Here is a 23,720-nt window from a genome sequence, read left to right as displayed (position 1 = left end):
CCTTGAAGCCTTTCACTCTGTTCCCAAGTGCAGGATTTTCACAACAAGACCCTTAAGGCAGCGTAGCCAAATGCTGTATCGGTAGTTCCCGTGCATTCCGTGTGAGGGTCAAATAAGCTATTTTATTTCCTTGAAAGGCGTGCCAATCAGAAGGACTACATGTGACTCCTGGGTCTGCCATCGAATGGCTTGTGAACCTTGGTTGCTTCAAACGTAAAATGGCAGTTACTAATCTCACAGGGCTGTCGAGAACTAGATGTGCTGACTTCGGTGAAGTCTGGCACGGTGCCTGGCACATAGTAGGTATACAATGAATGCCAGCTACTTTTTGACGATGACTTCGAATGAGGGGTCTGATGAAGTCTGGTGGCATCACAGACGTTAGACTAAAGCTCTCATCAAACAGAAAGGAAAGCAGAGACGGCACAGATCTCCTTTCGGCAGTGATGTGCTCCTGCCAGGAAGCACATCATTTGCCAAAGGCCTTCAAAGATGTAAAGATTAGAGATAAGAGCCATGAAATCAGGGCAGATGGACTGGCGGGCAGCTTCCCTTCCGAAATGTGGCGATGGTCAGAACTGGCACTGGAACGGCACCCTGGCATCTATGACATGGCTGGCGACTCAGCGCATCAGTGAAGAATAATCCAGGCTAAACCACTGGTCAGTAGCAAGAATGTTAAATACACGGTGAGGGACAGTACGATATGACGTCATCACTCTGATAAATGTGTAAAGCCCCCCACATAATAACAGCATGGGCTCAAGCCTAGCAGAGCACAGGGTTACAGGCCTGGCCCCGGTCACCCGGAACCAGACTGCCCTTCCCCCACCCGCCCCAGCCCGACAAGATAGAGCAGGACAGACGGCCTGGGGAAGAATGGGCCTTTCATTTGCCCTCACAATCTGGGAAACCTCTGGGAATTGTTGTTTGCTGTAACTGAATCTTTCAGCCCAAAGGCCTTCCAAGTTGGTCATGGAAATATCTTTAGTTGGGAGACAAATATTGATGGTTGTCAGGGAGAAATTGAGAACTAAACAAATAAATTTATCAAATCAACACCTGTGGTGGAAGAGAAAGGATTCTTAAAACCCAAAGGAAAAATTTACAATGTAATGCTTTCTGTAGTTTATGGATGTGAAAGCTAGCTACAGGTACCAGGAAAATGCTGGGTTGAATGGGGATCCAGAAGACTGTGACTGGAAAAGCTAGGAATAGATAAGAAATAAAATCATAAATTATATTACCTAAGTAATACTCTGCAGTTTTTATTTTTTATAATTTTTTTTTTTAATGTTTTTATTTATTTTTGAGACAGAGGGAGACAGAGCATGAGTGGGGAAGGGGCAGAGAGAGAGGGAGACACAGAATCCGAAGCAGGCTCCGGGCTCTGAGCGGTCAGCCCAGAGCCCGACGCGGGGCTCGAACTCACAGACCGCGAGATCGTGACCTGAGCCGAAGTTGGACGCTTAACCGACTGAGCCACCCAGGCGCCCCTCTGCAGTTTTTAAAGAGCCATCGAGGGTTATCTCCAGGTGTCTCTAGGGGTGACAGGCAGGAGGGAAGTCCTTTAAAGTCCTATCTGCAGGCTTGAGAAAGAATTTACACCAGGGACTGAAGTCTAAGACAAGCCACTATTATACGAAGAAAAACAGGCATCGTGTGTACTGGTATAGCGATGGGAGAACGGGAAGGAAAGCAGGGAGAGAAGCTTGTCCAGCAGGCAGGCAGATACAGAAGCTGGGAATGACAAACAAGGACCAGAAAGAAAGAGGACAGTCTCAGGGCAAGAAAAGGAAGGTCATGAAAAGAATGCCAATAGCAAACGAAAAGGAGATCCAGGTAACCTTCCAGACACTGAGACAAGGAGGAAACAGAAAAAGTATTTCTCTCCCAATCATTCTGCTTCTGTTATATTAGCTGCTTCTGGGACATTTAATCTTCCTCTTCCGTGTTTTCTAAGTCCGTGGCTTTTGGGTGCATTTGAGGGATTTATGGATTAAAATATGTATTACACTTGGCGTGCTGAGTATTCTCGTGGAGCCAACAGCGGCCTCGCAGTGCCTTGGGGTAACAGGCACTTCTCGGCATACAAGGTTATCTCCCCTCTTGCTAGACAACGTGAACCCTCTCTTGGAAAAACCACTTTCTGCGATAACCTTCACAGCAGACTCTGTCCTTTGCCTGATTTTTCAGACCACCGGGAAATTTCTCTTGCCCTCATCCCATAAGCCAAATGTTAAAAATAAATTCATTTTTACTTTGCTAGTGACAGGTACAATTCTACAACTTCTGTTCGAAACTACTGGTGTCCAGGAATATTCATGAAGTCAGGGTGTTGTGCTTCAGAACCACTGTGGTGTATTATCCTGCAGGCTGAGCCCCCAGTGTGGGGCTGAACAAGATGACTTCAAGGCCTGCTGGTCTGACCAACAGGGCTTTAAACTGAAAATGGCAGGAGAGAAAAGTATCCAGCTGAAGTCTGTGGGACACGTATGTGCTTATTAGGAGGACATCTGATCTGACCTTCCAGAGAAGGGAAAGAGATGCTCAGTAATATCCAGAAAAATCACTGGGAAGAAGGAGGACACTCAAGGTCCCCAAAGTCTGTATACCAATGGAAGGGTCTGAGCAATAAAGTGTTGATATATATATATTTTTAAAGATTTTAGGTAATATCTACAACCACCATGGGGCTCAAACTTACAACCCCGAGATCAAGAGTCAAATGCTCCACCGACTGAGCCAGCCAGGTGCCCCATGGTACCAAGATGATGGAAACCTCAGTCAGGTGTGGAAATGAATACAAGAGCCAATCAGGAGTTACCTAGAGTTGGGAACGGAGATTTATTTATTTTTCTGTTATTACTTTCAGTGTTTTCATTATGGAGAATTTCAAACCGGTACAAGAGGAGAGAGACTAGCACAAGGAACCCTCCCCCCACCACATTCCAAATGTGCCCACTATCCAGCCCTCGCCTCTGCTAACTGAACACAGAAAGACTGAGGCAAAAAAGCTTCCAAAGATGTTCTACTATTTTTCAATCCCTCACTAAGCACAACCTGTAGAGTACCATTTAGAAAACAAACACTAGAACATTCTAAGAGCATATAAAGAGCAGAATTAAATTGGCTTTAGGCAGTAAGACACCTGAAGACAGTACACTGGAAAGAAGAAATAAATAGTTACGGGGTTTGATAGTCAAAGGAAGAAATCTATCTCAATAAACTTCATCTTGTTCAACTATTTATCCTGCCTTTCCTATCTGGACTGTATTTAGCATAATCAGCTTGATGATGGGGACAAGTTCTTTATAGAAGAATTCCAGCTTCTGCCAGAAGGCGGAAGGAATGACACTAGAGGAATCCCCAGGTTGCTTTCTCTGCACAAAACTGTCAGCGGCTAAGACCATTTGGTGGCCGGAGAACGGAGCGGTCCGCCATCCGTGCCGGGTGCCGTGCCTCTGGTACCTTACACTGAGGCTGCTGCCGTCTTTGCCCAAACATGATCCCCCTGCGATGCTCGGTCAGCCTCTGCTTGCGATGGGCGGTGGGCCAGACAGAACTTTTAAAAAGCACTTGAGCAAGATGCGCCTCCGGGATGCGGCGGGGAGGAGCGGCCACAGGACACGGTCTCCCCTGTATGCCCCGGTGCCCGGGGTACAAAGCCATCTCTGACAACCTCCCATGGAGGGCTCTACAATTCCTTTGGTAAACATGCCAGCACACGGAGTGCTAACGGTGTGCGTGTTTGTAAAAGCAGATCTTACAGTCGGCTCTTAGTTGAGCCGAAGGGAGGGTCAGCCGTCTCTCCCATAACCTGGAATTTATGATGTGCTTTTCTTGCAGCAGACTTACTTAGACTTACTTTCCTAATTATGTCTTCCTTAAGCTAATATGAAAACTAATTTGTGTTCCTTAAGTACCCAGCAGCTGGGTGGGGGGTGGAGGAGATGGTCCAGGCTTATGCTTGCTTGTTGAGAGAAACTGTCCAAGGATTTAAAATGTGTCACGAGTAATCTGCATGACAGATGATCTGTATGTGGCAACTGAGAGTTGACTATACTTACATTTATAAAACAAACGGGCTACTTCTGTCTCATAGGGCTGCTATGAGGATAAGGAACATTATATTTACATGATTTAAGGTCTCGAGAAAAAGGAGAATATCTAGATTCGAGGTAGTTTTGTTATTTCACATAGGTTTCCTCTCAGGAGTCAAAGCAACCATGCAGGGACTTCTAAGAGGCAGACAAATGAAGGAAGCAAGGTTAAAGACCCTGCTCTTGGTCCCCAGAGTTGCTGAAAACGGAAGGTGCCACTAGCTCAACGGTCCACCCCAGTGTGTTGTCCACGCTTCACGTTGTAGACAAAATGAACAATTCACATACACACTCTTGGCCCTTGAGCACTCACGTGTGCCCTTGTTAGTCAGAAGCTCTGTTTAATGAGAAAACTCTCCAGGCAAACAGCAGGGCCGTGAAAGGTTTAGGAAGGGGAGACCAGGGAGTAGGTCAGCTGAAAGTGGACCTTCCTAAAATTAAAGTCCTTTCTGATAGGTATAATTCATTACTATTATTTTGGGTGTATGTGAGGGTGGAGAAGGGACGGGAGATTCTTGCAGGAAAACAATTTTTTAAGGTGAAAAGGTAAAGTAACATGGCTGGAAGGAGCCGTTCCAAAAACATCCAGGCAAATTCTCTTTTCCCCCTCCAAACAAGGCTGAAACAGGAAACTCCCAAGGCTTGCTAAAGCAGTCAAGACATTTCAAAAGGTTCAGACTAATCTCTAAAACAGCGCTGTCCACCAGAACTCACTGTAGAGATGGCCATGTTCTGTTTGTGCACTGGCCAACACGGTGGCTAGAGAGCATGTGAAACGTAGCTGGTAGCACTGAGGAATCCATCTTTACTTCTACTCTAATTAAAGTTTCAATAGCCAGAGTGCAGCTCTAAAACCTTTCCAGAGCTTCCAGTGAGCCAACTCCAAGTTATAAACATGCTTCGATCGTACACACACCATAGAACATGATAAGAGTTGCCTTTGTTAAATGGAAACTCAATCTGAAACCGGATGCTCTGCGTTCACCTAAAATATATTTTCCTGGCATTTCTCTTATTTAGACTGTAGGGTTTTCTCCTTTGCTGCTCTACCCCATCAACTTCTTTTAACACCTCCCACCCCCCCAGGGCCCCTAGGTGAGAAACTTTATCAGCATTTGAGAACAATATAATATAGCTCTACGTGACAGTACTACAGGCAGTACGGAAAGCTTGGGCTGGGTAAAATCAGAGTTGCTGGACGCCTCTTTCATGCGCCAATCTGATAGCAGGGTTTTTGTAGTCTCACTCAGAGCACTGTCTCAGTTTCCATATTTAGACCCCTTCAATGATTTTCAGATCCAATTGCTAGCTTTACAACGGAAAAGATGTGTTTACCAATTTCACTTCGAAAACCCCTTTTTGGCTCTGAAAATCTCTAAATTGGGGCCTTTCTAATAATGAAGATTTGGTGTAATTATAATGTCACAGGCAATTGTGCTGACAGAGCAAAACCAATATGTCTCCTTGCGAGGCCTTTGCTCTCAGTCCGACCAACAGGAGGAGAAAAGAGGCTTTGTCAGGAGCAGATGTGCAGTGGGAGGCCCCGGGAAAGCAGATCTGCTGAATGGAGCAGGTGCCACTTAGACATTCACTTTACTGACTCCAACCACAACCTCCCCTTCATTTGATATCCTGCTCTTGGCAGGAGGATGGGGAGAGAGCATCATTCAAAAAGAAGCATGTTTATCCTGTTCAGATTACGGCTCTGCCAGGCTGCTGCTGCTGCTGCTGCTGGGTTCTGCACATTTGCTCTTTATTAAGCAAATGGTAGAGCTGGGAAGTGAATCCCTGTATTTATACAGGTAACCTGAGAGCCAGAGGGCCCCAAACCATACTGGCTGCGATGTACAAGCTATCAGAGTTAATAACAGTGCGCTGACATTCCTCCAACATCCTAATGGAAGCATAAGTAAAAAAAGAAAGTCCAACTTAAAGACTTCATTCTATAGGAATTCTTCCTGTCACAATATTCTGGCTCTTGGGCGAACAGTGATCAATCCCCTTTTAACACGCTTAATTAAAACCTACTTTTTCATCCACATATTAAATAGAAATGACTCCAATTAAAGTTGTCCAATATGGCTCTGGATTTGGTATGCCAAAAAAAAAAAAAAAAGATTTCCCTTTACAGAGTATTACCTGCAATGACAGGCACCAAGATTCTGCTGGAATCATCTAAGACCAGAATCTGCCTTTCGAATACAAAGACTCAGAAAGATGTGGGGACCTAAAGGGAAGGAGAATGAGATAAGGAAACATGTAACTTGGCCCTCATAACACTGGGGACGGAGAGGTGACTGACTGGTCAAGTCCACCTGCCAGGTGGCAGGCCCCTTTCTGGGAATCTCTGCCCTGAAGCTCTGGTCGGAGTCCTCTGGTCAGAATACCCCGGCTCACCAAGTTCCTCAAGTGGAGAATACCTGACACAGTCAGACTGAGGGACAGACGAAGGTGTGCCAACCCGGTTGGATAATATGTGCTAATTCCCTCTGGGCCTCGAGGGGCCGACTCTGGAGGCATTCAGCTTTTAATATGGAAAGCGTCTAAGAGCTACATGGGAAGGACGTGGCTCTGGCTCAGATGAATATTAAGAATAGAGAACAACGAGTAGAGGCCATTGTACGCGCGCTTTCTTTCTGCAGTCTTCAAGTAGCAGAGCCTAGATGAGCAGTTCCTGGTGTAAGAATGATGAATTCCCGAGGCCACCCTAGTTTATAATGGTATAGGGGAGACGGTACATCCCCTCTGGACTTGCGGACTCCGCAAGGAGAAAGATGAATCTAAACACACACTGGCACTTTCACGAGACAGTCCTGCTCCTTCTGAAGGTATCCACAGGTTAGCATTTTTGTAGGGGACAAAGGCACCAAGACCCCTGACAACCAGCCCCTCCAGCTGTGGCGGCTGTTTCTGATGAGAGACAGGAAAGACCTGGTAATTCCGGAGAAGTGAACCTCAGTTTTATTTCCCTAGCACACCTGAGGGACACAATATGCTTTCATTAGCAACAGGGGCTTTCGAAAGCTGGGATTCTGTGGGAGCACTACCTGCTCCCCCCAAATGGAGGCTCACTGGACCAGACCCTAAGAATGTGTCCTGGAAGAGCTAAGAGTGAACGTTCTCAAGATTAATCTCCTTCCCATTCGGTGTGAGTGCTTAATAATAATAATAATAATAATAACAACAACAACAACAACAACAGCAGCAGCAGCAATAGTAGTAAAGTTATTGCACGCTTACAATGCTCCAGGCACTAAAAAGAGTGGGACTAAATATTCCTGGGTCGCCTGGGTGGCTCAGTAGGTTGAGCCTCCGACTTCGGCTCAGGTCATGATCTCACAGTCCATGAGTTCGAGCCCCGTGTCGGCTCTATGCTGGCAGCTCAGAGCCCGGAGCCTGCTTCGGATTCTGTGTCTCCCTCTCTTTCTGCCCCGCCCTTGCTTGCACTCTGTCTCTTTCTCTCTCTCAAAAATAAACACTAAAAAAAAAAAAATTCTCTGCTGCCCCTAAAATTAGTGTGATTGACATATCCCCCTGGACGGGGAAGCATGGGGAGTCAGAAAACTTGCCATTTCCTTGTGACAGCTAATCTGGAAGGCATTTTGGATTTTAGGAAGTAACTGTGAAGGGAGTCAGGAAGGAGGACAAACTTCAATGCTAGAAAAGGGCTCGGAAGGAACATATCTGGGGCAGAAAACTGTAAACCCCTCTGGGTATTCTAGAAATGAAAGCCCCAGTATACACCTCTACGTTTCTATTTCAGAAGCAGCCATGTTTTCATTGTGAAATCCGTAATTCATCCAATAGTAATGGCTTCTTTCAGCCTTATGACCCACCAGGCTCTGGATATTTGATCCTTTCTGGGGTCACTATAAATCATTAATGCACCTCGCCTCAAGATGCCTGTAGCCAAGAAGAGAAATCTGCCTCTGGAAGGCATCTGGGTGGAAGTGTGCAAGTGGCCCGAGTTGTGCATAAAGAGACTAGGAAGCGGGTCTAGGTGTCTGCACTTCCTCTTGTCTCAGGTTTTCCTGCGAGGCTCTGTCCTTAGAAAAATAGGCCAGTTCTTCTTGCAACCCTCCTGCCCAGCTGTTCACCCGTTGTGGATTACTTCAGTCACATGGTAATGTGTTTTTTTTCGGTTTTGTTTTCTTTTTTAAGCAAAACCATGCTGTCTACGAGCTGAGAAGGTCACTGGGAGGCAGGCTCTGGAAGTACTGGTGCTGTCCTTCCCGCGCAGAGGGGCACAGCTTGCCAGAAGGGCAGTCTTTTTGCTACAGCCTTTAGATCAGCGCCATCCAATACACTTTACTGCAAAGATGGAAACGTTCGGTATCTGTGCAGTTCGTTAGAGTAGCTACCACCTACCTGTGGCTATTTAAATTTAAACGTGACTGGGCGCCTGGGTGGTACAATTGGTGGAACGTCTGACTCTTGCTTTTGGCTCAGGTCATGATCCCAGGGTCCTGGGATAGAGCCCAGCATCGGGCTCTGTGCTGAGTGTGGAGCCTGCTTGAGATTTTCTCCGTCTTTCCCTCTGCCGCTCTCCCCCACTCACGCTCTCTCTCAAATAAACAAATAAATAAATATTTTTAAAAATGTGAATAAATTAGAGTAAAAAATCCAGTATCTCAGGCCACACATGGCTGTTGAGCACATGCAATGTGGCTAATGTGACCCAATAACTGAATTTTATTTTACTTAAATTAAAAAAAAATTTTTTTTTAATGTTTATTTATTTTTGAGAGAGAGAGAGAGAGAGAGAGAGAGAGAGAGAGCGTGGCAGGGGAAGGGCAGAGAGAGAGGGAGACACAGAATCCGAAGCAGGCTCCAGGCTCTGAGCTATCAGCACAGAGCCCGATGGGGGGCTCAAACTCACAAGCCAGGAGATCATGACCTGAGCCGAAGTCGGTCACTCAAGGCGCCCCTACATCTTGGGTTTTGATGCCATTTATTTTATTTGCCTCTGCTAAAATTTATCATGACACAAACTTAAAAAAAAAAAAGTCAATTTATTTAGAGAGAGAGAGAGAGAGAGTGCATGTCCCTGTGCCTGCAAGAGAGCAGGGGAGGGGCAGAGAGAGAGAGGGAGAGAGAGAATCCCAAGCAGGCTCCACACTGTGAGCGCAAAGCCCAACGCAGCGCTCGATCTCATGAACCCTGAGATCATGACCTCAGGGGAGACCAAGAGTCAGATGCTTAACCGACTGAGCCACCCAGACACCCCATGACACTGACTTCTAAAGGGAGTAAAATATACCATACCCACTCCTTAAAACAATCCTGCAAAAGAGTGACCCATACAAAGGAACAGATGAATCAGATGAACGATAAAGACAATGATTTTCACCTGTTTTAGATCTCCTTGACTTCTTTGCTTGCGTGGGTTGACAAGAGGGAGTGAAGAGGAAGGAAGGGGACCCACAGTGGCAATAGAGGGTACTGCAGAACTGGGTTTGGTTTCCAGTCTCACCGTTTAGTTGCTCAGTGACAGGTAAGGCCCAGCTTTAGCTGCGTCTGCAAAATAGGGCTCAGAAGCTCTGTTCTACCCACCTTCCTGGGTGAAGGTAGAATAATGCAGACGGTGCTTGTTTAGTCACTGGAAAGGGGGTTATGGTGACAGCAACAGTCATAGTAGTAAAAACAGAAAAGGAAAGGGGCTCCTGAGTGGTTCAGCGAGTTAAGTGTCCGACTCTTGATTTCGACTCAGGTCATGATCTCACGATTGGTGACTCTGAGCCTCACATTGGGCTCTGGGCTGACAGAGCAGAGCCTGCTTGGGATTCTCTCTCTCTCTCTCTCTCTCTCTCTCTCTCTCTCTCTCCCTCTCCCTCTCTCCCTCTCTCTCTTCCTCTCTCTCTGCCCCTCCCCTGCTTGCTCTCTCAAAATAAATAAAAAATAAACAGAAAAGGAAAGAAAGAATAAAGAAAAGAAAATGATGAAGGGCCTAAACAATGATGGTCAATGCTTATAGTCAAAAGTCAAAAGCAGGGCAAAACTGAAAATTATTTTCCTGGTATGACATCTACCAACATGTTTTCCAGGATGAAAACTATTCATTTTAAGACAAAAGCTGACTGAAATAGGGAAGCACTGTCTGCAAAGAAAGCATGGTGCCCAGAGGACACTGTGCAGCACCCGCTTCCCAGTCGGCCCAGAGCAAGCGGCTCACGTAGTCACTCCTCACCCTGTTCTTTCTGAGCCACGGCTCAGAGCTCTCCTCATCTGACTCAGGCTTGGGAGTGTGCTCTACCTTCCCCTCCGTTAAAAAAGACCTACGGTTCTGAAGGGATAGGAGCTGTATGACAGATGAATTTTCATTTGCTTTTTCTGACGGAATAGGTAACACCTCAGCTTGGTCTGGGATCTTCCCTTCAGGTGTTCCTGTCAGTGGAGAAGAGAGCCATTTACTCCCCAGGAGGGGAGCCCCCAAACCCACAGCTGCTGTAGGCACTGCTCTGGGGGACTTTCAGGAGGGGAGGCTCACAGCTCATATAAAACTGTTTGTTCAGGGGCACCCGGGTGGCTCAGTCGGTTAAGCGTCCGACTCTTGGTTTTAGCTCAGGTCATGATCTCACGGTATGTGAGGTCGAGCCCCGGATTGGGCTCTGTGCTGACAGCCCAGAGCCTGCTTGGGATTCTCTCTCTCTCCCTCTCTCTCCCCTCTCTCTCTCTGCCCTTCCCCTGCTCGCACTCACACCTTCTCTCTTTCAAAAAATAAATAAGTAAACTTAAAAAAAAAATTTAAAACTATTTGCTCAGGGGCTCCCTGCTTTGAGTCCTGGGGGCGATGAGCTTATCATCTGTGGATTAAAGGTACAAATAATATAGTAGCAAAGAATGCAACAGCTCTTTTCAAAGCTACTATCATGCTTTACAGTGACTGAAAATGTACCTTTACAATAAACTTTATTTCATTTATTACACTAGAATAGCATATCAGCACCTTTTTGGAGGAGCAACATTGACATATTTCCTAAATTAATTTAATACTGATATCCACTGACTCTTCTGGGAACAAGTCCATATACTGATGTGTCCAGATAATGAGCACACAGAAAAAGGGAGAATGAGAGATGTATTTTACAGTTCATCAACATGAGGACTGGCGTTTTAGCTCTTTTAAAGAAGAGCTGGAACAGAGGGACATCTACTCAGTAAAAATGGGTGACAGTGGTGGTAGAGAATAAGGAAGAAGTGAAAAAAGTCCCCCTTGATGACGGAGATTGAAATACAATGCAGTCGTGAGATGTGAAGAGAGATTATGCCCTGAGAATGACGAAGGCCACAGCAACTACAGCTGGAAGAGAACGGCAGCCCTGCCTGAGAACAGTGATATGACCAGATCCAGGAGCTGTTAAACAATGTCACCTTCAGTCAAAGTTCCTTCAATTTCCTTTACTCAAGCCTATACAGAAAGAGCTTCTGGTCTCCGATTTCTTTGCAGCGTTTACCTCTGGAACATAAATCCTTCAACTGCATCAGGTAAGCATTTGGATCTGTCCTAAAGACAGGAGGGCACAAGAATACCCTCTATTCTGAAGTATAACTGAACATATTCTGGGGAACGAAGGGGAGATGAAATGATGTGGACAGCTAGTAAGAGTTTTATGCTCACAGTGTACCTATGTGCCAAGCGCTATGCTAAGCACTCTATAGGAATCATTCTGTTTAAATTTTTTTTTTTTTTAACGTTTTATTTATTTTTGAGACAGAGAGAGACAGAGCATGAACAGGGGAGAGTCAGCGAGAGGGAGACACAGAATCTGAAACAGGCTCCAGGCCCTGAGCGGTCAGCACAGAGCCCGACGCGGGGCTCGAACTCACGGACCGCGAGATCATGACCTGAGCCGAAGTCGGCCGCTTAACCGACTGAGCCACCCAGGCACCCCGGAATCATTCTGTTTAATGCTCACATCAACCTCATAAGCATGAACTGTCATTAGCCTAAGTTTATAGTGAAGGCTTAGGTTAATTTGCTTGCCCAAGATCACAGAGCTTGCTAGTGCAGCTTTTAGAATAAGCTAGGCCTGCAGACTCTCCCATCTCTCTTGCCCCTCTTACTCACAGCACTAGACCAAATATCCACAAAGTTCTATGGCCCCAGCCACCACTTTCTATGACAGAGGCTCTTAATCCTTGGGCGGGGGGCCGAGGAAGGGGGGATTCTCTAATTCATTTGCACATCTGACCAAAGTTATGGGTCCCAGAAAACTACAGAAAACGTGTATAGAGACATGGATGGAACTACAGTGTATTACGCTAAGAGAAATAAGTCAGTCCAAGAAAGACAGATTTCGTATGGTTTCACTCATATGTGGAATTTGAGAAATAACAGATGAACGAACATAGGGGAAGGGAAGGAAAAATAGGATAAAGACAGAGAGGGAGGCAAACCATAAGAGACTCTTCAACGTTTTTTTAATTTTTTTTATTTTTTTTATTTTTTTTGGGACAGAGAGAGACAGAGCATGAACGGGGGAGGGGCAGAGAGAGAGGGAGACACAGAATCGGAAGCAGGCTCCAGGCTCCGAGCCATCAGCCCAGAGCCCGACGCGGGGCTCGAACTCACGGACCGCGAGATCGTGACCTGGCTGAAGTCGGACGCTTAACCGACTGCGCCACCCAGGCGCCCCAGGAGACTCTTAAATACAGAGGACAAACTGGGGGTTGCTGGAGGGCAGGTGGGTGGGGGGATGGGGTAAATGGGTGATGGGCATTGAGGAGGGCACTTCTTGGGATGAGCACTGGGTGTCATACGTAAGAGATGAACCGCTGGGTTCTACTCCTGAAACCAAGACTGTGCTGTATGTTAACTAACTTGAATTTAAATTAAAAAATGATAAATAAAATATAGATAAAAGAAAAACAAAACTCGTATAGAATTTCTCAGGGTCCAAGACCCCAGGTTGAGGATGCCCTAATGTCCTTATAATGCACATAAGGGTTGGTTTCCACAGAGAATTAAAGCACACACGTTGCCTCCTGCAGATGCAGCCGCACTTACCTCTTTATAATCAATACAGAACACAACTTTGCGGCATCCTGTCTCACTTGGGAGGCCTTGTGGAATAGGAATGTGTGTTCCAATTTCTCATGCAAGGACCCCGCCCAGGAATCCCGCTCTCTTATCTGAACTTCATGTTTCTGTCCTCATATATCTACTCTTCTATCCCTCTTGCTAAAAAGGTCAATTTTTTTTAAAAAAAGGTATTCCAATGAGCATAGCTGAGATTAAACGAAACTAGGGAAACACATTTTTACAAGTTTCTAACAGGGTCAAAGAAAAGTAGCAAGGTGGAAAGGTGAAGAAGACATATTCAGTGTGAAGGAGAAGACAGAATTTTGTTTCTAAAGGAACTCAAAAACTGATTTGGCTTGATTTGGCAGCTGATGTGGGTAGTAAAACGTGCACTTGTTTTACCGTGTAGCAAGACTGAGTGGGGCCTTGTAGTTGTAGGACATTTATGTTGATGAGTCTTAAGGGGGATCCCTGGCTGCAGGACTGTTGCCAGGGCCGGGTCAGAACAAAGAGGGACACGGGGCACCGCGAAGAAACGAGAAGGGCTGCTCTTTCTGTAAGTATAATGTTAATGCCTTGTAATCAGCTTTAATTTTGAAACAGACCTAGCCTTCTAGTCCACTTCTCTCCGTTGAGGGCGTGAGGCAAGTAGGCAGCCGCAAGTCTCAGCCAGGACAGCACAGGCCACAGTGGATGGTCTCTGGGTGTCGGGCAAGGGAGAAAGATGCATTTTCCAAACTGTGTGGTGGAACCCAATCAAGGGCTGGAGGCAGAGCCAAAGGGAAGGCCCAGCGAGGAGCAGGGGAAGCAAACCGGCCACCAGCTAGCTCAGGGCAGAGATGCACATTCCCCCGAGCACTTTCTACCCCCTTGGTCTCTATCTCCCTAGAGGCAGGTGGGAATGTTGCAAGAGTGCTGGCATAAATCGAGTGGCTGCAGGAGGGCGTGGACAGAAGCTTGTAAGGGGTGAGGAAACAACTCTTAAGCTGGGTTTACCTCTTTGGGAACATCATGTGCTTCTCCCGCAAACAATGTCCCCTGGTTCTAAATAGCAACCCCTCCCCCGCCAACTGAATGAAAATAAGAAAACATGTTCACTAATTGCAAGGTGATCTGCTCACTGGAAATACTAAAATTTGATAGCTGACCACTGAATGGTTCTATAATTTCTGCAACTGGAGAGACACAGACCTATGGGCTCCCCCGGACTTAGCAAAGCGAGCTCTCACACATGTGGAGGGGAGGACTCCTGGACAGCGGAGCACTTGGCATCAGAAACCACCAGAGCATCCCTATCGCCGGGAACAGGCTGGGGCAGGCGGGCCAAACCAGACAAAGGCAAGTAGCTTCCACCAGGGATGGGGAGAGAGGCCCGACATTCCCTAAATTATTTGTTCAACACCGGGAGACAGTCATCATGCTGTATTTGTGGAGTCCAGGCAGAAGCTGGCTCACATCACAGGGAGGCAGCATAACTGAGTGGTGTGGAGACAAACTGCCTGAATTCAAATTCCACTTCTGCCACTCTCTCTGTGCACGTGGCCAAGTCACTGAAACTTTCTGTGTCTCAGTTTCCCCATATGTTAAATGGAGACAATAGTGTTTACCTCAGGATAGGGTTATTCTGAGTTTTAAGTAAGTTCGTGCATGTGAAACACTTAGCAGAAGACTTGCACATAGCAAGCATTATATAAATGTTTATTAAATAAAGTTAATAAGACAATGGAATTGAGATACAGAATACAAGGTCGATAGTGGGAATGCAGATTCCTAGCTTGGAGTACTCTGTAAGTGGGGTGTGCCCCACCCTCATCTTAGTACAAAAAATGAAATTGAAGAAGTTGGGGTAAAGGAGAGAAATTAAAATTTCAAAGTGCGAGAAGCGAGCCTCTATACAACTCTGCATACACAGAATGGACAGCCACAATTTCTTAATCTAGAAAGACGCACCTGGTTTGGTCTTAAGAAAATAAGCACGACTACAGGGACAGTGTTTCCTCCAGCAACAATTAGTGTCTCATTCAATTCATTGGGGCAGTATTAAGAGCACTTGCTTCCCACTTCTGGTCCATCTCTGTGATAATGAATACTCCCCACTTCCCCTGCCCTAGGGAAAGATGGGGCAGAAGGAGAGGAGAACACTTAGTTAAATTAAAAGAAAGCTTTAACACTGTATGTTAACTACACTGGAGTTAAAATTGAGGGGGGGGGGGGGGGGAGGCTTAATTCTTCTAGATGAATTTTAAAATTACTGTAAAGGTCATTCCCCTCACAAACCTTTTTGGAATTCTGATTGAATTTTTTTCAAATTTGGAGACAGGACTTTCACTGACAGCTAATAATAACAGCACGATAATAAAATACTACAGTAGAAAGAACAAAATAAATAGATGGATGGAAACAGAAGATTCCCCATACAGTCAATTTAAGAATTCTGCATATGGGGGCGCCTGGGTGGCTCAGTCAGTTAAGCATCCGACTCTTGATTTCAGCTCAGGTCATGATGTCACAGTTCGTGGGATCGAGCCCCATGTGGGGTTCTGCGCTGAGCATGGAGCCTGCTTGGGATTCTCTCTCTCTCTCTCTCTCTCTCTCTCTCTCTGTCCCTTCCCTGACTTGCTCTCTCAAAATAAATAAATAAACATTAAAAAAAAAAAGAATTCTGCATATGGATACCAATAGCATTTTTCATAGAACTAGGACAAATAGGGGCGCCTGGGTGGCGCAGTCGGTTAAGCGTCCGACTTCAGCCAGGTCACGATCTCGCGGTCCGTGAGTTCGAGCCCCGCGTCAGGCTCTGGGCTGATGGCTCAGAGCCTGGAGCCTGCTTCCGATTCTGTGTCTCCCTCTCTCTCTGACCCTCCCCCGTTCATGCTCTGTCTCTCTCTGTCCCAAAAAAAAAAAAAAAAAAAAAAAAAAAAACAAACGTTGAAGAAAAAAAAAAAATAAAAAAAAAAAAAAAAAGAACTAGGACAAATAATCCTACAATTTGTATGGAACCACAAAAGACCCCGCATAGCTAAAAAAAATCTTAAAAGAGAAAAACAAAGCTGGAGGTATCACAATTCCAGATTTCAAGTTATACTACAAAGCTATAATAATCAAAATGGTATGGTACTGGCATAAAAATAGACACACAGATCAATGGAATAGGATAGAAAGCCCAGAAACAAACCCACAATTATATGCTCAGTTAATCTTCGACTAAAGAGATAAGAATATAAAGACAGTCTGTTCAACAAATGGTGTTGGGAAAACTGGAGACAGCTACATGCAAAAAAATGAAACTGGACCACTTTCTTTCACCATACACAAAAATAAATTCAAAATGGATTAAACACCTTCCTGTGAGACCTTAATGATAAAAATTATAGAAATAAGGACAGGCAGGAATATCTCTGACATTGGTCATAGCAGTATTTTTCTTTTTTTTTTAATAAAAAAATTTTTTTCTGGCACAAAAACAGATACTCAGATCAATGGAACAGAATAGAGAACCCAGAAATGGACCCACAAACGTATGGCCAACTAATCTTTGACAAAGCAGGAAAGAATATAGAATGGAATAAAGACAGTCTCTTCAGCAAATGGTGCTGGGAAAACTGGACAGCGACATGCAGAAAAATGAACCTGGGCCACTTTCTTCTACCATACACAAAAGTAAACTCAAAACGGATGAAAGACTTAAATGTGAGACAGGAAGCCATCAAAATCCTTGAAGAGAAAGCAGGCAAAAACCTCTTTGACCTTGGCCGCAGCAACTTTTTACTCAACGCATCTCCGGAGGCAAGGGAAACAAAAGCAAAAATGAACTATTGCATCAAAATAAAAAGCTTCTGAACGGTGAAGGAAACAATCAGCAAAATTAAAAGGCAGCTGACGGTATGGGAGAAGATATTTACAAATGACATATCAGATAAAGGGTTAGTATCCAAAATCTATAAAGAACTTACCAAACTCAACGCCCCCAAAATAAATAATCCAGTGAAGAAACGGGCAAAAGACATGAATAAAAAAATTTTTTTAATGTTTATTTTAAGAGAGGGACAGAGTGTGAGTAGGAGAGGGACAGAGAGAGGGGAAGACACAGAATCCGAAGCAGGCTCCGGGCTTGAACTGTCAGCATAGAGTCTGACATGGGGCTCAAACCCACAAACTGTGAGGCCATGACCCGAACCAAAGTCAGATGCTCACCCAACGGAGCTACCCAGGTGCCCCATCTGTAGCGGTATTTTTCTAGGTATGTCTCCTGAGGCAAGGGGAATAAAAGCAAAATAAACTACTGGCACTACATCATAATACAAAGCTTCTGCACAGCAAATGAAACAAAACTAAAAGACAACCTGCTAAACAGGAAGATATAAAAGTATGTAAAATATGCTTAACATCACTCATCATCCGGGAAATGCAAATCAAAACTCTAAGGAGATACTACTTCACACCTGTCAGAATGGCTAACATTAAAAGCATAAGAAACAATAAGTGTTGACAAGGATGTGGAGAAAAAGGAACCCTCTTGCTGCTGGTGGGAATGCAAACTGGTGCAGCCACTGTGGAAAATAGTACGGAGGTTCCTCAAAAAGTTAAAAATAGAAATACTCTATGATCCAGTAATTGCATTACTGGGTATTTATCCAAAGAATACAAAAGCACTGATTCGAAAGGATATTTGCACCCCCATGTCTGGTTATTATTTATAATAATATATGGAAGCAGCCTAAGTATCCATCAATACATGAATGGATACAGAAGATGTGGTATATACACAACGGAATAATGTTCAGCCATAAAAAAGAATGAAATCTTGGGCCATCTGGGTGGCTCAATCTGTTAAGCGTCCAATTCTTGGTTTGGCTCAGATTGTCATATCACGGTTCAGTTTGTGAGATGGAGCCCCAGGTCAGGCTCTGTGCTGACAGTGCAGAGCTTGCTTGGGATTCTCTCTCTTTCGCTGCTCCTCCCCTACTTGTGCGCATGCTCTCTCTCTCTCAAAATAAATAAATAGAACATTAAACAAAGAATGGAATCTTGCCATTTGCAACAACATGGATGGGTCTAGAGAGTGTAATACTAAGTGAAATAAGTCAGAAAGACAAATACCTTATGATTTCACTTATATATGGGATTTAATAAACAAAAGAAATAAATAAAGGGGGAATAGATAAAGGAGAGACAAATGAAGAGGCTGCCCCCCCACTCCCCCCCGCTTTTTTTTAAAGATTCTCTTAGCTATAGAGAACAAACTGGTGGTTACCAGAGGGGAGGTGGGTCAGAGGATGGGAGAAGCAGGTAAGGGGATTACGAGTACACTTATCGTGATGAGCACTGAGTAATGTACAGAACCGTCGAATCACTCTATTGTCCACCTGAAACTAATAGAACACTGTAAACTACACTGGAATTAAAATAAACTAAAAAAAACATTCTGCATGATAAAAATGGCGTTTCAAATCAGTTTAGAAAGGATGGATTTCAACCTTTTATGGAATAAATGGTGCTGGAATAGATTACATAGGGGAAAAAAATCAATTCAGATCCCTACCTAATGCCACATTCAAAATAAATTCCAGATATTTCACAGTATTTAAAATAAAAAAATGAGACCATAGAAGAACTTCCATATAGATAAATATCTATATCTGATTTGGGGCCTATGCAAATGTAAAGGCAAAAGAGAAATAATTAAGGAAATAAAAATGAAAGTAACAGAAATAAAATAAAAATAAACTGAAAAAAAAAAAAAACACCTATTTGCAACGTATACAATTAAAGGGGTTATACCTTTAATATAGGATACTTTCCCAGCAGCTCTGGTGAAAGTCTTAATGGGACAATAGTTGAAACAGATGATCCCCATTACCTTTATTGATTAACTATGAACTATCTGCTTAGTTCCCCCGCCCCCATCTAGCTTTGAGGAATAGAAGACAGCTGCATGAATATGCAATAAGATCTCAGACATAACAGCACCTCAGAAGAGGTGCCCAGGTGCCAATATAATTCCTATTTTTAATTATTTTTGCTGAAATGGGAAGGCAGAAAAAAGATGTGGGAGATCTGGTTCCCTGAAGATTGCTATCCATGGGTGGGAGGTCAGGTGAGAGGTGGTTATCACTCAAAGAGCTCCTCAATCCCTGTGTGGGCCTGCCTTTAGAGATTGTACAACCTTTTATATTAAGATGTGGGGGGCTGGGGGAGGGCCAAGGAACCACTGTGAGAAAAAGAAAGGAAAAGAAAAGAGGTAAAGGAAGGCGCTCACGGAGAGGCCTTTTCCAGTCTTAGGCAATTCTATCTGCCCTTCAATGAAAAGAAAGCCGCCTGTGAAAAGCTTTACTTTGAACTAAACCATGAGATTCCATGAGACCAAAAACTCATTTAGTGCTATAGAAAAAGGAGGAGCACAAAATAAAGTAATACTAGTGCTTGAGTAGTCAGTCCCCTTAGTGTTGGGGCAGGGTAGAGTCCAGAAAAAAGGAGATGTCTACAGGGTGCAAGGTCTCTGTCCAATCTGCCTTGGTGACCCCGAAATTAAACTTCTGCCATGCATGCATGGGTTATCTCTAACTCGCACACCACCGTCCTCCAGGACACTGCTTCATATCCTTGTGCTGCCTGGCCATCTCTCACCAGTTACTGTACTCTATCAAGCTCCACACCCAATGGTTCTCCATCTCAGAAGACACAAAACTCCTCTGCTTCAGGCACAAACAATATCCAGATTGCTCTTAGAAGAGCTGTCTGCTATGGTTTTATTTAAAACATACTGTGGAATCTGGGATGTATTTCTTTTTCCCTGGTAGTGGTGTTTCCAAATAGCACACTGTTCTGCCACCATCTGGTTCTTCCTGATAATAAACTTTTCCTGATAATCAACTTGGTCTATCGGCTGACCCCATAAGGTTGCCATCACAGAAGTGACAAACTCTGGCAAGTCAACACGGTCCGAAAGAACAATGAAAAGAGAATCCCTAAAAGACTACCCAGAAACCAAATTGGCTAGTTACATGGGAAAAATTTGGTTCTAGTCCCACAGCAAATCCTACAGCACTCTGGGTGAAATGTCAGAAGACAGAAGGAGCGTCAGAATTATTTGAATCATATCCAATATTAGAGTCATTTTCTGGATTCCTCAGGAAGAGATGAAATGATCGGCCTTTGCCTAAAATTGCTGGAGTAAGGCGCAACTCAATGGCCTGATTTGACACAGAAAAGCTGTGCTGAGAAAGTGCTAATTCCAACTCTCAAGTCTTAGTTCAGCACATGTCAGTGGTCACAAACTGGGGATGGTATTCTTTGGGAACCACTGGCTTTTAGGACGTAGACCAGAATTTTCTCTTATCGCAAACACACAGCCAAAGACATGAAATCAACACAACGGACTCACACAACCCTAAGGCTACGGAAAAGAGGCAGCTTCTAGGAATCAATAGTGGGCGTGGCTCAGCTTTCCCCCCACACTGCCGAATGGATCTATTTGGCCCAAGACCCACAGGGTCTAAATACTTACATGTAAATTCATCTGAAAAGGTGAGGCTGAGAAGGAGCCAGAACGATAAAGCTGTCTGTTCTCCTTGCCCAGACAGGTCAAGACCATTAGAAAGGATAACAGTCTCCTATCAAATGCAGGCAGAGAAGGATCTGTAGTAGTTCCATTGTAAATAACAGCAATTTGCACTTCAGAAGAATGTCACATAGCCAGATGTCCTATCTGTTCAAGGTAGATTAGGACTCAGATGAGGAACAGTGTAAGGTAAGGAAGCAGGGGTAGGACTCTAGCTAAAGAGGGAGGTTTTCCTTACTTCTTCTTGTGGTCCATTTCATCCTGAACATACACGGCTGGAAGATGCCCTTTATCCTGCAGTGTTCTGGCTAAGATCAAGCCTATCCCTGTTAGGGTTAGTTCATGGAAGCCCTAGCCCTACAGAAAAAGCAGACTATAATTGTAGTTTTTTGTTTTTTTGTTTTTTTTTAGGAAAATGATTCTCAGAAGCCACAGTGGCTCTTTACATTTCTTGTGTTAATTCTTCTTTGGGTGACAGACACAAACACATTCCTCTTCCCACTTCCAAAGGAGGACACAACTTGGGGTCTTTCTCCAAAGACTTTTCCAACTAACTCTATTCACTGATGAGGGACCTATCCTTTAAAAAGTTCCAGGCACTTTTCTTCCAGCTACTAATGTCAGTAAGGAACTTTCTGCCTAAATAAAAGTATGTTATTATTTATCCTCTTTTTAAGACAAAAGAAATCTCCAAAAACCATGAAGTACTTAGTTTGTTCTACTTAACCTAGTAGAGTAGTAGTAGTACCAGCAGTGTATGTATGTATGTATATGCATTTGTACATGTGTATATATACATACATATATATATATATATACACACACATATATATACACACACACATATATATATATATACACACATATATATATATACACACACACACATACATACATATATACACGTTTCATTTTAAAAATTCAATAAATAATCAGCCAAATGGGGCTGGTCCTCCGTTTTGACCCAGACTTCTGAGGCACTTCCCAGGGCAGCCCAAGTCTTGGTAACTGACTTCTGGAGCCTGCCAAAGTGGATCCAAAGAGCTGGGCTGGAGTTGTAAATTTTTGCCACCATATTTCTATGAACTTTATCCCTTTTGTTTATTCAGGAAATCACCAATATCCAGGTAGTCAAAGAGCTGGGAAAGAAGGGAAGGGTGGGCGTGTGTAACTGGCTAAATCCAGAGGTCCTTGGTGAGGACACATTTAACAGGATGCAGACTCAGAGCACCAACCAGAAAAGTGCCCTTGTCACAGCTTGCTGGCTGATCTGTGTGAGACGGTGGTGCCTTTCTCAAGATGGAACGTTCTACCCTACCACAACGCACCCGCCCATGGGAGGACCTCTGCTATAGCAGAGGACATTGATCTACCCCATGGGAGAGTAAAGGACAAAATGTGGCCCGTGGCAAATTTTAAAGTACCTCTTGGTAAGTCCTGTCACAGCGAAACAGTTTTCAAATAAGCATTTCAGTTAGATATGCGTTATCATGGATTTTTTTTTCCCTCAGAAAACCCCAAGTCTCCTCCTAGTGAAAGGAATCAGAGGCTCCTAGAATTTTCCTAGGCATCAATTGCCTATCAATAAAGAAAAACTCAAATCAAAGCTCAACCTCTTTCTGAAGGGTCTGCTGTCAGTCATGTCATGAAGGTTTAAGTGGAAACGGGGAAGACATTCCATAAAATATTTATGCTCTCTTACCATTAGCATCTTGGACTCCAGTAAGTGCTCCAACAGCTGCTGCGGTTTCCCCAGACAAGACGATCTGTCCCCCTCCTTGCAAGGTAGCCTCGGCCAGTGTGGCGACAGCATGGGCGGCGGCTTCGCTGTGGGCACAGGAACAGGGGAGGGGGACGTGTAAGTTGGATAAAGGTACAGCACTGCAGCGAGACAAACCATCCTTCCGACCCTTCCTTGGATCTCTCTACTGACTCCATGGGTATGAGCCTACCAGCGAATACTGGAGTCCACTGCTGCTTGGGAGAGCCAGGGGAATTTTTAAATGGTAACAGTAAGTAGCTAGAGAAACCCCAAGTCTTACAGATTTAAAGAGCTAATGTGAGATTTTCTTTAAATCTAGGAAATGGGTGTTTGAGGACAGAAGGCACTCACTGCCAGTGGAAGGTATGATCCACATTGACAGCGCGAAAGCCTTTCTGGTTGGTAATTACAAGGTTTTCTTGTTCTCTTTTCTCTTTATGGTAACACTAGGCAGATTACCTAAAACTGCCCTTTTGGGGACATTCACTTTTGAATGTCCCCTCTCTGTAAAGAGAGCTTTCATACTATTCTTCCTTTCTGATCTTGTCTCCAATAAACTTTTGCCTGCTGCTCAAAAAAACCCAAACAGACAAAACAAAAACGACCCTTTTGTAGCGGAGGATGACAGTACGAGGAGTCAACAACGTGGACTGGCTATTCAATTAATATTAAATAGTAACAATGTGGTTTACACGCGCGACTTCAAGTACAAAGTAATGGCTAACACACTAACATCCTGCAAAGTCTAGGTTTTCTCTTTGCCTCACTGTACATGTGGGCAGTGCTAAATTAAGGCTTGAAATTTTAAATGATCACCATAAGCCCAAACTCCCAGCCTCTAGAAACACAAAGAAACAATAAAATCTCCCTTTCTTGCAAGCACTTTGCAGAATAGATAGGTATTAACCATCTGTTTATAGTGAGCACTATTCTGGCAGTTTGTATCCTATTTTCCTTTCTTCTTGTGATATGCTGGTCCCAAATGCACAAATACCCATTTTTATTGATTCTATGATACCACAAACTAAAAATGCACCATTATTTTATGTGCCAGCAAGCAAGGAAAAAAAAAAAGCCTGACAATTGTAGTAGTGTGGTTTACCATTCAAATTTCAGAGATGTTAAAATGTGAAAGAAGCAGAAATTCAGCACCTCTCCTGGGAAAGTGTCAGCTCCCACTCTGCACAATTCCTGAAGGAGTATCAAACGTGGGCTCAGAGTGGAGGAGGTGGTGTCATTTAGTTTAGCGGGGGGGGGGGGGGGGGGGGGGGA

General features: G+C 44.3%; 1 protein-coding gene across 3 annotated transcripts in view; it reads right to left on the bottom strand.

The window, feature by feature from the left end:
• NRF1 (nuclear respiratory factor 1) overlaps window positions 1-23,720 on the bottom strand; it is a 149,208-nt gene that overhangs the window by 14,023 nt on the left and 111,465 nt on the right. For all 3 annotated transcript variants that reach the window (XM_049641832.1, XM_049641833.1, XM_049641835.1), the window contains one exon: window positions 22,389-22,513. In XM_049641832.1, the coding sequence (XP_049497789.1) occupies window positions 22,389-22,513 (125 nt within the window). The remainder of the gene's footprint in view (window positions 1-22,388; window positions 22,514-23,720) is intronic.

Source organism: Panthera uncia, chromosome A2, assembly GCF_023721935.1.
Source record: "Panthera uncia isolate 11264 chromosome A2, Puncia_PCG_1.0, whole genome shotgun sequence".
NCBI lineage: Eukaryota > Metazoa > Chordata > Mammalia > Carnivora > Felidae > Panthera > Panthera uncia.
Note: the sequence above shows the minus strand (reverse complement) of the source record. Positions and strands in the feature narration are given on the sequence as shown.